Source organism: Pipistrellus hanaki (genome assembly GCF_964339955.1).
Source record: "Pipistrellus hanaki genome assembly, chromosome: 5".
Taxonomy (NCBI): domain Eukaryota; kingdom Metazoa; phylum Chordata; class Mammalia; order Chiroptera; family Vespertilionidae; genus Pipistrellus; species Pipistrellus hanaki.
In genome coordinates this window covers 52,224,739-52,241,368 of record NC_140507.1, presented here as the reverse complement: position 1 = coordinate 52,241,368, position 16,630 = coordinate 52,224,739, and the positions used below count along the sequence as shown (strand labels likewise).

Here is a 16,630-nt window from a genome sequence, read left to right as displayed (position 1 = left end):
GTGGGCTACCCTACCTCACTGCCCTCTTCACCACCTTAACATTGTCAATTACCATCTTTGCAGTCAACCCCAAACCTTTATTGGGGGCTCTGGCATATCCAAGTCTTCTGCTCTATTCCAGCTCTTACCATTATCCTGGGTGTTCTGAACCCTTTGCATGTCACTGGGCACACTTTTAGGGAATGATTCTATGTTCAGTTTGCAATTCCTTCCAAAATTATATACAAGGTGTCTTTTATACTGAATTTTCACAGCTCACCAAAAACAGTCTACTAACATGGTATATAGTTTGTTGCTTTATTTTAAAATACAAATTATAAAATACTTAAAATAAAGTCAATTGTATAAGCCTGCCTACCTATGTTGATGCAGAATGACTGGTTGTAGTAATAACAATCTGTAAAGGTGTATGATTTTCATCCCCTCCATACACTTATAGAAAACCTAAAGTTGGTAGTTTGATTCAGGTTTGGTAATTTGTGAACAAAGCCAACAAAAATTGAGGGCAGATAAAAGGTATGCTAAACTAATACAGTACAATCCAATCTACACTTTAGTCTCATATTTCATTAACTTCTTCATCCCTAATGTCTCTCATCTTTCATGCTCTACCTAACTTAATCAACTGGCACTCCTATGGCCACTCTTTGGACCATGTCATCAGTCAGGAAGCAAAACCACTGGAGTCTTAAGTCTAATGCTGCTGAATTAATTCAAAGACTATCACTGGGAAAATTTATATGTATCTCCATTCAAAAAATTCCTCCTAGAGATCAAAAACTTACTCATGATAGCATTTGTTTATAAATAAAGGTACAACCTACGGATTATAATAAAGTTAGATAAGGCTTCGGCCTTTCATTAAAAAGTACATTTATTCACAATTTTAACAACTATCCCAATCCAGAATTAAAATATATATATATATATATATATATACATATATATATATATATATATATATATGTGTGTGTGTGTGTGTGTGTGTGTGTGTGTGTGTATAAAACAACATATTATTTTAAAACTTATTTTTGGTAAAGTAGTTAAGAATATATTTCATACTTGAAAAGTAAATATTTAAAATGAATCTAGGTTTGCATGGTTTAAACAATGAAAAACATTTGCAAACCATCTGCCATACCTCTAAAAGGGTCCAAGATACACATTTGGTAAAAACTGTGTATTATAAAGACATACTAATCACATGCTATTCAAACTCCAGGATAGGATGACTGAAGTAGAAAACATGTTAAATTTTAAGTCCTTATATTGGAATTCACTCCTTTATCGAGCAACTGTTGTTAACTATAACTGTGTTGTGTGCTACACACTGTCTCTGTCCTACAGGTGATTCCAAACTCTTGGGAAAAGTAGTGAGACTTGGGGATCTCAAAGGTACTCCCACTTAACTAAAATCTTGTGATTTAACTCAAAACTTGTAGATCAGGAGGTTTTAAGATCCAGGAAACCTAAGGATCCAAAGACAGGATTTAGGGGGGTGCTAAACTCCCTAAAATTGAATATAAAACTTGGTATCCTGTGTATATGTAAATTTTTTTCTAGAGGAAAAAACCTAAATTGTGGATTTTAGTTTTGGGCCAACTACAAGAAAAGTTTCCTTTCAGCTACACCTATTGAGGTAATTTCTCTAAATCTGCCAAATATAATTTAATTCACAAGAAATTTCAACCATATGAAGGTAATTATTTTCTTCTTCTCTTTATTTTATGCCACAAATTGCACATTTATAATCTAATATTGTGACCAGCAGTATAACAATAAATTATAACATGCAGTTACAAGTCAGTAATTTGTATTTCTAGAAATGAACTTTTCTAATTTTCAAAAAATATGAATTACTTTTTATTAAGAAGCAAAAATATTTTTGCTCTAAATAAATTGCAATAATTTATTTTAAGATCATTATCCTATGCCCCTTATCTGAATAAGAGGAATAAACCTCAAAATATTAACATGTTAAAGCACTGCAAGAGAATCCCTATGATAGGTTCATACATTAAAATTTCTATATAAATGTGAAAACTCTAACCAGAGCCTCTCTTAGCTCAGACTAAAAAGGGAAATCAAATGAGAAATGAAACACTAGACACAAAAACATTTGTAATTTCATTGCCTGTGCCACAGTGACACCAACAGGCCAGCGAAGTGATGACAACTTAATAAACGACTGCTCATTTTATACAAGATTATATTTTTTAAAGTGTAGTATGCATTAAATAAAAGCCATTATACAATTTCAGACAGCAAGTATGTATAAAAGGAAGGTGTATATAAGTAAAATACCTCAGAAAAGTGGTCATGATCCAGTTTTACATGCGATCTTTCTTAGTCCATAAAATATAGTCTAATGCTAATAAATACACTTTAATACTTTTATAAACTTTTATCTATATTAAAATAGAAATGTGGATGAGATTAAATGCAATTTCCCTTTTATTGCTAATAAAATACCAAAGGAAAAGTGTGCCAAAATGTAGATAGATATAGGGTGGGGCACAAGTTGGTTTATAGTTGTGAGTATGAAAAACAGAGCTTATTGAATATATAGATATAGATATATAGGCATAGATATAGATATACATATACATATACATATAGATTGATTTCAGGGAGGAAGGGAGAGGAAGAGACAGAAACATCTGTCTCTGATGAGAGAATCATTGATCAGCTGCTTCCTGCACAGCCCCTAATGGGAATCGCATCATGACCTCCTCGTTCACTCAACCACTTAGCCACAGTGACCGGGCCAGAGTTTATTCTTGTATTATTATTATTGTGTTATTTTCCATACAAACAACTGTAAACTTATTTTCCTCCAACCCTTTATATGCCTAATAGATCCTTGGTCTAATTTATTCAACATAGTCAAAAGATGCTTTTAAAATACTATTTTTTACTTATGGTAAAAGGGATCGATCACACGGCCAATTTTTATATTATTTAAAGCATATTAAATATGTAAGAAATTCTCATCATGCATATATTTTTCATAAGAGGAGGTAAAAATGGAAATAAGTTTTATGATGTTGGATTTCTTTTAGGGAGGTGAAGTGCTGGTTGAAGTGCATTGTTGCTTCTAAGGAACCTTTCCCAGTTTTAAAATTACATCTAAGTAGGGAAGACCTTCAGGACAACATCTCCTTTTTTCCTTTACCTCTCAATAGAAAGTGAAATAGCACTGCAGGGGAATCTCCAAAAAGAGAATTTTACATTAACCAATGAGTAAACTTACAAAGCAGCAAGTTAACCAGCTTTGACTGCATACAGAGGCAAGTTTCTGCCCACTCCTGAGACACTGGCAATGTCTGGAGACATTTTGCTTGTCACAACTGGAGGGTGCTATTGGTATCTAGTAGGAAGAGAATAGGAATCCTACATGCACAGGCCACAACAAGAAAATTTATCTGGTCCAAAATGCTGATTGTGCTGAGACTGAGAAAGTCTGATCTAAAAATATCACTTGTTCAAGTATTTTATTCTTAAACATATGAAATAAAGAGAGCCCTATTTAAACTATAAAATGATAATATAATTATCATTTTCAAGAATATGAAAACTATATTTTAAAAGTTATTTAAAGTTGTACACATGTACCAAATAACATAAAAAGGGTTATTTAATGAAAATAGCTCCAGAAATAGTAGCCATCACTATCATTTCTAAAATTATATTCAGCATATTACTTACTTTATCCCATTAAATGTTAATATCCCTAAAAAAGTAAGATTCTCATTTACAGAGATTAGAAAGCAAAAAGGAGAAGAGATTAAATAAATACCTGCCCAATGTATTTATTTTGCAACACTAGAAATTGCATAAATGACATTTAAGCCCATATCATCTGCAAACTCATAGTGTTGCCATTAAAATGCATTACATTTCAATTTCAATGAAAGGCAGATCAAAAATTAAAGCACCCCTAATTTCATTTTTCACTGAGTCAAGCATGTTTTTTAAAAGTTAATTTTAGAAAGTGAACAGCAAATTCAAAAGCAGTCTACTTAGGAATTATGTACTAAGGACACATAAAAAAGAGATCAGACAGTGCCAATGTTTAAAAGGATAACCTATATTTAATATTTTTTTCTTATAACAAACAAAATTAAGTAGTTTTATAAAGTAACTAGAGGCCTGGTGCATGAAATTCATGCCTGGGGGTGGGGAGGCTTCAGCCCAGCCTGGGTCCTTTCACAACCCAGGACCCACTGGGGGATGCCGGGCGTGAACCAGCAGCCGGACATCCCTCTTCGCATGCACCGGTGACCATACTTTTCATACAGGTGAAATGCGTTTTGTTTCGGCAGCTACATTTTTTTGCCCGGATTATAAAAAGTAGTACATAACATGATCCTTCTTAGGCAGTAGTACCATTTTCCCCATCTTATGGGTGGAAAAACTAAAGCAGAGAGAAGTTAAGTAATTGGCTTTGTCACACAGTTATAAGTGTCAGAATCAGGGCTGACCACAAAACGTGGAAGCCAGAGTCCATGCATGTTATCGCTGTATCATCCTGTTTTTCAGTGTTAAGAGTAGCCTTGCCAGGTTTTAATGTTTAAACCTAATGTTCCTAATATATAGGGTAGGTCTGGCCAGCGATCAGGGCCATCTGTGGAGCAACCAGTAGGCGGGGCGATCGTGAGGGCCCTGCTGGCACCTGCCTTGGCTGGTGGCCTGATGCCGCCTGCTAGCTGGCCTTGTACCCCAATCGACACGCCAGTCATCTCCCAGTCAGGGGCAGTTCCTGCATTGAGCGTCTGCCCTGCCTCCTACCCCCGCTCCTCCACCCCCAGTAGTCCATGTGCATTATAGCGACTGGTCATTCTGTGTTCACTCGATTTGCATATTAGGTTTTATTATATAGGATATGCCAAAAGTGTCAGACACACTCTTGTTCTGTTATCAATAGAATTATTGATAACATCAAAGCCTAAATGCTTACTAGCCTAGGGCTTAACCCTAACAAATCACTATTATAACATACCTAAGTCATCCCTACATGATAAATTAGATTCCTGGCAATTTGGTCAATCTAAGAAAATATTCCTATATTAAACACTATTACTTTTGTCTCAACACTTAAGGGCTTATCATGATTCTTTTTTGATACATTTATAATTTTATCACAAAACCATTCTTTTGGCATTAGTTGGTTACAGTAATAGCAAGATATTGTGAGTGTGGCATAGCAGCTCTAAGGAACAATTGCATTCCTTGCTTCCTAAACCAAAATTTAAGTTACCTCATATCCAGTACATATAAGTTATCTATAATCATTTATGCTGTAAATCCTGATGCATATACCATTTAGGGAGGAGTTGATGCTAAGGGATTAAATGTTAATAAGACTACAAAAGGACCTTTATGGGACTTTTTTCCTTCTCCCTCCCCCAAATTACTTTGCTATAAAATAATTGAATTACTTAGAGCTAGTCTGCATGGCTACATCGTACTTAGTTTTTTTAAAAAGCAATACCTATGCGATGAATATTTTATACTACAGGCACATGGAATGATGACTCTAGTTTTAAACTCCTGCATTAGAGTCTCTTAAAAAAATAAAATCAGTCTATCAAGTTCTTTTAGATGGCATTATTGCTGTACATTTGTTGGTGGATCACTTTCTGTGCTGTGTTTGCTTTGAAGAGATCTTCCAATATATCTCCAATACTCCTTTCTTCTAGTGTCCTTTTCTTTAGCCAGGATTTCACATAACTCTAATACTTTATTAAGAATGTCCTCCTTGTTATCACATTGGTTTTCTAGCATATCTTCATAGATATCCATAAGAAAGGAAATTAGGTAGGGGGAACTATGACTTAGTTGTAAATCAAGCAATTATTTAATAGATTGGGATATTTGGAAAGACCACGATCCTGCAAAATCCCTTTCAAATAGTTCCATATACTTTTATTATGTGGTACTAGCTTGATCATTTCCAGGGTGTACTGGACTTCTCTTTCCAGTAAAGGCCTATCGATCATTGTAGCCACTGGTGTCAGAAATTATAAAGTATCTTTGGTTCCAGACAGAATTATTTCTCACATCCTTTTTAAGAAGTTGGTCTACATTCTGCAGCTCATTATCCCAAAGTTTAAATTCCTGAGTAACCCACTGTCGATGCTACCAGGCATGATAATTCTTTGCATCCTGGTTTAGATTATCAGCAATAAACTCAAGCTCCTGAGATGGATCTTTTAGCCATTCCACTAATACTTGCCTATGATGCCAAACTTGATATCTTTTGGTCTGTTCTTCAATTATTTCAGTGATGTAGTTCATTTCATCATGTAGATCCTTTTGAAGTGACTTTAAGAGAACTCTCTGTAAATGCACACTGTATAATTGGCTGCATTTAACTCTATAGGATCTCTGGTTAATTAAAAAGCACTCACTTTTATCATCACACTGCAGAAGGGCCCAGAAAGAATCATAAACATCTCTAACTCTTGGATGGCTGACCAGTGTCCTGAAGAGTGCAAGGGAAGACCCCTCTTCAGGCAACCTGGGGAAAGCTCGCCTTGAGTCTTGTCAAAGTTTTCTGAAGACAGGTGGTACTGGTTACACTGGAGTGAGTAGCTCTACTGCTGCCAAGCTGAGCTGGTGGCCAAATGGGCCTCCCAAGAGAAGGCATTTGGGGATGGAGACCCTCTGTTCTGCCCTGCCCTCTCCCACCCTTGCCTCTGTGGGTATCATGATTCTTTTATTAAGAGAAAGAAAAGTGTTCTTACCCTATTAAAGCCATGTTCATGAGAGTCATCAACTTCTCCATTACTAGTCACCGCAATTTCTGCTGCTGAATTTTTGGGAGACTCTTGAGCCATGGTAGACTCCTACAAAAAAAAGGCAAAAAAAAAAAAAAAATAGTCATAAGTAACACAAAATTATAAAAGGAAACATTAAAAGACCATATTTATGTTTAAGGCACTTAAAAGCCAGCATTTAAAAAATTAATTTATAATTTACCTAATACTCACATAGTAAACATGATATTAATATAATAAAAATGCATCTGGCTTTTAAAATTGAACTCAACTTATGTTTTTATATTAAAAACATAAGTTACTATTCCTAGCTGGTTTGGCTTAGTGGATAGAGCATCGGCCTGTAAACTAAAAAGTACCATGTTCGATTCCAATCAAAGGCACATGCCTGGGCTGTGGGATTGATCCCCAGTAGGGGGCATGTAGGAGGCAGCTAATCAATGATTCTCATCACTGATGTTTCTCTTTCCCTCTCCCTTCCTTTCTGAAATCAATAAAAATATATTTTAAAAACAACAACAACAACAACAACAAAACCCACAAGTTACTTGTTATAATATCCTTGCCTTGTAAATAGTGTTATGATAGACTATCACTTACAGCTGGAAAAATATTATGGGGAAAGACAAGCTTGATTATTAATCGAACTAAAACAGCTATATTTTTCCTGTTGTATAAAATGGGTTTCTAAGTCAGCTTTTGTCCAAAGAGTTTCCCTGATGTAAAAAAAACTTTTGAAACTATTATACTAGAAGAATACATTTTTATACTCTGACTTTACTGCCCTAAAAGTCAAATAATGTTTAAAAATACATCCCTTAATTTTGTAACCATAGAAAATATAAATTTCTTTCAGAAACTAAATATGGTTAATCAATAATAGAGCATCAGTTACGGTTGATAAAAATTTTGCTTGCTCTAATCATATGTGATTTAAAGAAACGTTTGGCTACAAGTTAAAATGAAAATTTCATATCTGTAAAGAATCTTAAAAATAATATTATTTTCCCATATTTTAAAAATAAAAAAACTTCAGCGTAAAAAGTTAACAGTAATACTTTTTACAGAAAATAGGTGTCTCTCTCTTCACACACATTTAACAATGGTGCCCACTAGAAGAAAGGCCTTAATAGAAATATATGTCAGCAACAGAATACCTAACAATATGTTTAATGCTCAGATCTGAGTCTAGCTGCTACTCCTGATATGGCATGCACAGAATTGCCAAAATTAAATCAAACAACTAAAATAAGTGTGTGTGTGTGTGTGTGTGTGTGTGTGTGTGTGTTTAATATATAGGCCTGAACCTACTGCCAAGAACATTAATTTAGAAGATTTTTACAGGCTGTTATACTACTAAAAGCAAGTGTTAATGCAAATAGTTTTGTGGTTTAATCTCTACTTCTATTAAATATAAAAAGACTTATTAAAATATATTTCACAGACATAATGAAGCAAATGAAGCCAGACTCAATGAGTACATACTATATGATTCAATTTAAAAATAAACTAATGAGTTATGAATATTGTAGGCAGAATCATGGTTACCTTGGGGTGGGGAAACACTAAATCTTGACTTTGAGGGTGGACTTCTAGTTTCCATTTCTGAATGTAAGAAGCTTAGAAGTTGCCACTTCATCCTAACAACAAGTAAGAAGCTGAACAGACTGAAAAGTCAACAACTCTTCTTGGATTCATAAGCGAGGGGAGGACCCAGGGCAAAATGCTGCCTCAAAATTGGAGAGACAGGCAAATACAGGGAGTCATGGCTTACCAGAGTGAAGACTCACCAGTGGAAAAGACCTCAGCTACTAGCTCAGATAGGGAAACCTGATGAATTGCTGGAGGTTCAGGTATGGACAATTCTGATCATTACAAACTCTAAAGAGAATGAGGAGGGGCCCACAATATTGTGTTTTACCTCCAGGAACTGGACCAGGTTAGCACAGTAAATACTGGAGAAAAATCCCCTCATCATTCCAGTGAGGGGAAGAGAAATGGAACTGTTTTTTTGAAATACACCAGAGCACTATGTTCTTAACAAGGCCTATCCCAGGAGAAACCATAACCTAACCTTGGATACAATCAGTGTCTAACTGACCTAAATAAGGAAAATACCTAAATCCAGTCCACTCTGGCCATCCTGACACACCTAAGAGGGGGTAGAGAAAAAACAAGAAACAATTGTGAAGCTCCCAGTCCAGAGGCACAGGTTCACTAAAGATTGAGACCTAAGCATAGGACTAGACAGAGAATGCTTCCCTCCTTCTACACCTCATCAACACATTGTTAACAGTTTCTTTTAAAAAAATATCATGTCTGGCTATCAGAAAGAATTACCAGCTCCTCCAAAGTCAAACAAAAAATAAAATAAAATAAAATAAAATAAAATAAAATAAAATAAATAAAATAAAATAAAATAAAATAAAAAAATAAAATAAAATAAAATAAATAAAATAAAATAAAAAAATAAAATAAAATAAAATAAAATAAAATAAAATAAATAAAATAAAATAATAATAAAATAGCCGAGACCGGTTTGGCTCAATGGATAGAGCGTCGGCTTGGGGACTGAAGGGTCCCGGGTTCGATTCCGGTCAAGGGCATGTACCTTGGTTGCGGGCACATCCCCAGTAGGGGGTGTGCAAGAGGCAGCTGATCGATGACTCTCTCTCATCGATGTTTCTAACTCTCTATCTCTCTCCCTTCCTCTCTGTACAAAATCAATAAAATATATTTAAAAAAAAAAATAAAAAAAAAATAAAATAAAATAAAATAAAATAAAATAAAATAAAAATAAAATAAAATAAATAAAATAAAATAAAATAAATAAAATAAATAAAATAAAATAAAATAAAATAAATAAAATAAAATAAAATAAAAAAAATAAAATAAAATAATAAAAAATAAAATAAAATAAAATAAAATAAACAGACACAATTTGAAGACACAAAGCAAGTAGCACAGCCAGACATGGCAAGGATGTTGAAATTATCAGACCAGAAATTTAAAATAATTATGGTTAATATGCTAAGGGCTGTAATGGATAAAGTATACACGAACAGATGGGCAATGTAAGCAGAGTTATAAAAATTCTAAGATAGAATTTTGAAAAAGTTAGAGATCAAAGTCACTGTAACATAAATGAAGAATCCTTTGAATATCATAGACTGAATAATGGCCCTGGGATAGGCAAGCATTTCTTAGGACACAAAAAACATAAATAATAAAACAGAAACACTGATAACCTGAACTTCATCAAAATTAGAAACTTCTCTTCAAAAGACACTATTAAAAAAAAAAAAAAAAGAGCAGTTTTTGCTCAGCAGTTAGTGTTGGCTTGTAGACTGAAGGGTCTAGGGTTCAATTCCAGTCAGGAGTGAGTACCTTGGTTGCAGGCTCCATTCATGGAGGGGTGTATGGGCCAGCACGAGCAGGAGGCAACCAATCCATGTGTCTCTCTTGCTTCAATGTTTCTCTATCTCTCCCCCTACCTTCCCCTCTGTCTGAAAATCAATGGAAAAGGTATCCTAGGGTAAGGATTAACAAAAAAAGAGAAAAAAAATGAAAAAGCAAGCCACAAACTGGGAGAAAATAGAGGTAAAATATGAATGTACCAGACAAAAGGCTGGTGTTCCAAATATCTCTCTATATAAAACCCTAATATGCAAACAGACTGAACAGCAGAAACATCAGAACCGGTCAGTATGACATGTGCTGACGACCAGGGGGTGTGCAAGGAACCTGCCAGGCATAGGCAGCAGGCAGAGTGCAGAACATGGCGGGAATTGGCTGCAGTGGGATGGTGGAGAGGTGAGTGGGGGGAGCCAGACCAAGGTGCGGCGCCAGTCGGTCACTATCATCGGGGCAAGCCACTGGTGGTTACTGAAAATTCTTTGCTCCTCTGTGCCACAGTCCTGCCCAGCACTTGCACCTGCTGCTGGTGCCAGCCCTGTTCACACCCACTGCCAGTGCCTGGCCCCGAGTGCTCAGTGCTGTCAGCGGGTGTGAACAGCAGCTGCCGGCCCTAATCGCCCCACAGGGCTTCTCCACCTCCCCCTGCTCCTGAGGGGCAATTGGGGTAGCAGCTGCTGCTCGCACCCGCTGAGGGTACCAGCCCCAATAGCTCCATGCCATTGGTGCAAGCAGGGCTGGTGCCATCAGTGTGTGGGAGCATTGGGAGAGGGGCTGCCAACAGAGATGGGACGTGGTGGCTGAGGTGGAAGGGACCAGACGGGGGTGTGGAGGATGGGCCAAGACCCGCCCCTGTGCCCACCACAGCCTCGAGGCCCACAGTTCCTTTCAAGGTGCATGGTTTTGTGCACTGGGCCCCTAGAGTAAATAATAAAAAATACATTTTTATGCCCAAAAATTTAACAAGCACTTCACAAAAGAAAACATATGAATGGCAAGTACATACATGAAAAGATATTCAACATCACTAATCATCAAGGAAATGCAATTTAAAACCACAATAAGGTACAACTACAGGATGTCTCCAAAAAAAAAAAAAAAGGTATACATACTTTGAATAACTATTAATTCCAATGGGTTAAATCTGAAAAGAAAGAAACATCAATTGAGCTATCAGCTGCTAACGTGTATATACATATTTTGGGGACACCCTGTATATATACCCACTATAATGGTTAAAGTTTAAAAAGGCTGACAATACCAAGTGTTGGTAAAGAGTAATTGGGACCTTGCATACACTGCTGGTGAGAATATTAAAAAGTACTTCACTTTGGAGAACTGCTTAGCAGTTTCTTATAAAAGTAAATATGAGCCGAAACCAGTTTGGCTCAGTGGATAGAATGTTGGTCTGCGGACTGAAAGGTCCCAGGTTCGATTCCGGTCAAGGGCATGTGCCTTGGTTGTGGGCACATCCCCAGTAGGGGGTGTACAAGAGGCAGATGATCAATGTTTCTCTCATCGATGTTTCTAATTATCCCTCTCTCTTCCTCTCTGTAAAAAATCAATAAAATATATGGGGGGGAAAAGTAAATATGACTCAGCCATTCTACACCTAAGCATCCACCAGAGAAATTAAAACAAATGTCCTGATTACACCTGTATTATATGTATTCATAACAGCTTTACTCATAAGAGCCCAAAAATAAAATATATCCATCAACTGGGTAATGGATAAACAAATTGTGTAATATACATATAATGGGATATACCTCACCTCTAAAAACTAATGAATTACTGATATATGCAATAAATATTGCTTAATCTCAAAACATTATGCTGAGCTAAAAAGTCAGGCACAAAATAATACATACTATATCATTCTACTTATAGAACTCTAGAAAATATAAAACTAATCTATCATGACAGATCAGCTATTGCCTGGGGAGAGAGGTTAGTTAGGGGAGGATTAACTGCAAAAAGTACAGGAAACTTTAGGATAAAGAAAACTTCTGTATCTTGATTGTGATTATGGTTTCCTAAGTTTATGCACCTGTCAAAACTCATTGGAGTGTATCATATTTAAATTTTACTTCAACAATCTGTTGATATTTTTTAAGGTTAAAATTCTATTCTATAATCTTTAAATCAGAGGATCTATTTTTTCTGCAAGTCCCAAATCCACCCACGGAGACCACACTAGTCTGGTGGGGGGAGGCATATGAGCCTGATAAGATACAAGGAGGGACAAGCTTGCAGCTCTATAATTCAGTAGCAAACAGTTTGTCATTTCCCAAAATATATCTCTGTGACAAAAATTATAAATGAGACCACTATCCTCTCACTATGAAAATTACTGCCATCTCAAATGTCATTTACAGCCCTGTTTGATCCAAGTCTGAAAATTACAAGTACTTGTCTTTAAGAGAGTATCTAAAAGACAACAGAGCATTAAAAAAAAAAAAAAATCCATTTGTTCCTCAGATCCAGTGGCTCTCATCCTAAATCTTTTAAAACAGCAAAAGAGAATTGCCTCATTTGGTTTGCCAAGTCAGACTTTAGCCAAGTATTACATCTACCTTATTTTTATGGCTGCTCAGTCATAGCCCTCTTCAGTGTTGGGGAAAGTCTCTACAAGATGAGGCCAGGGAAAGGCAGAGCCTGTGTCTTATTACAGTATATAAAAGCTCAAAATACTGATAATCATGCAACATTCTCCATACTGTAATAGCTTTCACGTGGCTGGTAAACTGCTTACAATCTGAGACCTACCTACTTCTCCAGCTGCTTCTCATACCATTCTCTCCCCTAACACTCTATACTAGTCACTTAGGCAACCGAATGTCTATTAACTTCATCTTCACCCTCAGAATACATAGTGACTCTTCTCTCCCCGTCAATTCAATGCCTAAGCTATAGCCTTTTCTGTAGCTGCCCAAGACTTAGGCTAAAAGAAAAAAGCTCAAATAATTTTTTCTGGCACTACTTGTTTTTCAAATCCTGAAAATACACCTGACATATTTTAAAAGGCTTTACATTTGACAATCTGCATTTACTGGTGAACACTCCAAGAAAAATAAAATGTAACATTAACAAAATTTGATCCAAATACTAAAAATCTCTATCGTAATTATGCAAGATATGGCATATGGAAATATTAATGGTAAATCCCCAATTTAGAAAATGCTTAGAAACTTTCTAGAAAGGATGGAAAGAAATGTGTCTTAATCTTAATTAGACATCTGGAATTGTACAGGGCTTTGTATCTTCTAAAACACACATTTAACATTGTTCTTTAATCTAATAATTTACCACGGAGCCAGCAAAAATAAAGTGGTATAATAATAAACAAAGTTTTTCCAATTGTTTCTTAAATCTACCATTTTAAAAAGTTATTTGAAACTTCATTAAAAAATTCAGGGAAATGTTTCCAGTGCTCAGTTCACTCACTGGCTGCATATATTCAACCGGTATTTTGTTCTACTATCAAATAATGGTTATATTTTCTTCTAATCTAAAAGATTAAATTCTTAATTTCAGTCAATTCTAGAGAAAAAACAGTGTAGAAAGCAAACAGTGTGAAAGAAGAAAATAAGCCCAAATACTCTAATTGTTATAGTTCAGATAATGAAAGTCGCAGTGCTTAGTGGACTGATTGTGCATGTTAACAGAGGCCATATATTGTTTGTTCCAATACCAAAAAGCACAAATGCCTTCTGTGTCAGACAAAATTATTGAGATTTTTCTTTGCCTACAAAAGAAAAAGCAATTCTATTGAACTCATAATTCAAATAGTCTTTGAAATTGCCTTCTGTATTGGTAAAATATGTCCTTCTTTTAAAAAATGGTTAATGCATTTATTATAAAGTGTTCATTCAATATGGTTCAAAAGTATTAGGTGAACAAGCCTACTGCATGGGCCCTGAGAACAAAGCAAGGTATCAGGAGACAAGAATTTAAGGACCAGCCGAAACCGGTTTGGCTCAGTTGTAGAGCTTTGGTCTGTGGACTGAAGGGTCCCAGGTTGGATTCCGGTCAGGGGCATGTACGTTGGTTGCGGGCACATCCCCGGTAGGGGGTGTGCAAGAGGCAGCTGGTTGATGTTTCTCTCTCATCGACGTTTCTAACTCTCTATCTCTCTCCCTTCCTCTCTGTAAAAAATCAATAAAATAAAAAAATAAAAATAAAAAAGAATTTAAGGACCAGTTCTGCCCCTTTTTCTAAGTCACTTTACTTCCCTAAGTTTCAATGTCCTCATTTATAAAATATCAGAGGGCTCCCTCAGCCTAGCTTGCACCCATTCACAGACCAGGAGCCCTCAGGGGATGTCATCATTTGACGTCCTTAGCGCTGCCACAGAGGTGGCCCACCAGCTGTGAGCCTGGCTCCTGGCTGAGTGGCATACTGACCACCAGGGGGGGGAGTTCCTGTGTTGAGTGTCTGCCCCTGGTGGTCAGTGCACGTCATAGTGAATGGTCATTCCACCGTCCACAGAAACCAACTCTCCGACATCCCCCGAGGGGTCCAGGATTGCTAAAGGGTGCAGGCCAGGCCAAGGGACTCCAGAGGTATATGATTCAGGCCAGGGAGCGACACGGGAGGTTGGCCAGCTGGGGAGGACCTGCAGAAGGGCTTCAGGACATGTCCGGCTCTTCTTGCTCAGTCCCCATCAGCCAACCCCAGCAGCAAGCTAACGTACCAGTTGACTGTCTGCCCCCTGGTGGTCAGTGCACATTATAGTGTGTGGTTGAGCAGCCTTAGTATCATTAGCATGTTATGTTTTGGCTGGTTGAACAGACAATCGAACACTTAGCATATTAGGCTTTTATTATATAGGATGATTATTAATGTCACCTATATATCATAGAGCTCTTATAAAAATCAAATGTGAAACTGCTTGGAAAATTGAACATGTTATGAAAAGATGTTATAGTACATTTAATTTCAGCTCAGGACCAATAGGACAAATATTGGAGTAGTCCCCTTAGCACTAGCATTTACCAATACAGTTACTCTTCCTAACTTTGGCACTATGGGTAGGTACCCTAACTGCACTTTTCTAAAATGGACCAATATCAAGACAGAGTTGAAGTATGGTCACAAATGTTATCATTTGTAACCTTATTCATTTTTTTTCTCTATATATCTTGGCAATTTTATGGCTTTAAAAGGAAGATGACCCTCAAACTTACTGTATTATTATAAACTGTATTATTATAAAGGAATGGATAAAGCATATGTAAAAATCCAAATAATTATTAAGCCTGGATGATGAGTACAAGGACATCCATTTACTATTTAACTTTTATTTTATGTTGCAAATTTTTCTTACCAAATATTTTAATCTATTAGTGTCAACACCTAATTTTTGTTTAAAGTATTACATGTCTCTTTTCCCCAATTAACATCTCCAGTGCCACTCCCACCCCCAAGAGCAAGCCCCCACTGCCCCAGTGATGTGCCCATTGGTTATGCAAATATGCATGCATACAAGTCCTTTGGTTAATCTCTAACTCCCCCTTCTCCTGCCTTCTCCCTATGGTTGGATGGTCTGCTCAGTGCCACTTTGTCTCTGGATCCATTTTTGTTCATCAGATTACAGTAGGTCCTCGGGTTACATTAGAGATCCATTCCTACGGCACGACGTAACTCGATTTTCACTGTAAGTCAGAACCCACCTATATAAGCACTTATGTCACTCAGGGGGAGCACATACACAGCAGTAATAAAGTAAAACAGTAAAAAAAAATTTTTAAAGAAAGATAATAATTGTGGTAAATAAATAATAAAGAACATAAAGCACATATGTATATGCATCGAAATGACAGAACTTTTTTTTTTTAAGTAAATGGGAGATGGCGACATAACCATGAAATAATTTACATGGAGTCCAATGTAACCTGAGGACTGCCTGTATATTGATCATTATATCCCACATATGAGATCATGTGATATTTATCTTTCTCCAACTGGCTTATTTCACTTAGCATAATGCTCTCCAGTTCTATCCATGCTTTTGCAAAGGGTAAAAATTCCTTCTTTCTTATAGCAGCATAATATTCCATTGTGTAGATGTACCATAGTTTTTTAATCCAACTTATCTGCAGATGGGCACTTAGGCTGTTTCCAAATTTTAGCTTTGTAAATTGTGTTGCTATGAACATAGGGGTGCATATATTCTTTCTGACTGGTGTTTCTGGTTTCTTGGGATATAGTCCTAGAAGTGGGATCACTGGGTCAAATGGCAGTTCCATTTTTAACTTTTTGAAGAAACTCCATACTGTTTTCCACAGTGGCTGCACCAGTCTGTATTCCCACCAGCAGTACATAAGGGTTCCTTTTTCACCCATCCTCACCAGCTCTTGTCATTTGATTTGTTGATAATTGCCTTTCTGATAGGTGAGATGGTACCTCATTGTTATTTTGATTTGCATCTC

General features: G+C 36.4%; 1 protein-coding gene and 1 pseudogene across 3 annotated transcripts in view; both read right to left on the bottom strand.

The window, feature by feature from the left end:
- Nucleotides 1–16,630, bottom strand: part of ARFIP1 (ARF interacting protein 1) — a 79,303-nt gene that overhangs the window by 53,511 nt on the left and 9,162 nt on the right. For both annotated transcript variants that reach the window (XM_084883967.1, XM_084883968.1), the window contains exon 2: nucleotides 6,750–6,851. In XM_084883967.1, coding sequence (XP_084740093.1) covers nucleotides 6,750–6,842 — 93 coding nt within the window. In that variant the 5' untranslated portion in view covers nucleotides 6,843–6,851. The remainder of the gene's footprint in view (nucleotides 1–6,749; nucleotides 6,852–16,630) is intronic.
- LOC311622703 (protein farnesyltransferase/geranylgeranyltransferase type-1 subunit alpha-like) lies at nucleotides 5,334–6,392 on the bottom strand (annotated as a pseudogene). Its single transcript has one exon. The product of its transcript is annotated as a protein farnesyltransferase/geranylgeranyltransferase type-1 subunit alpha-like (transcript).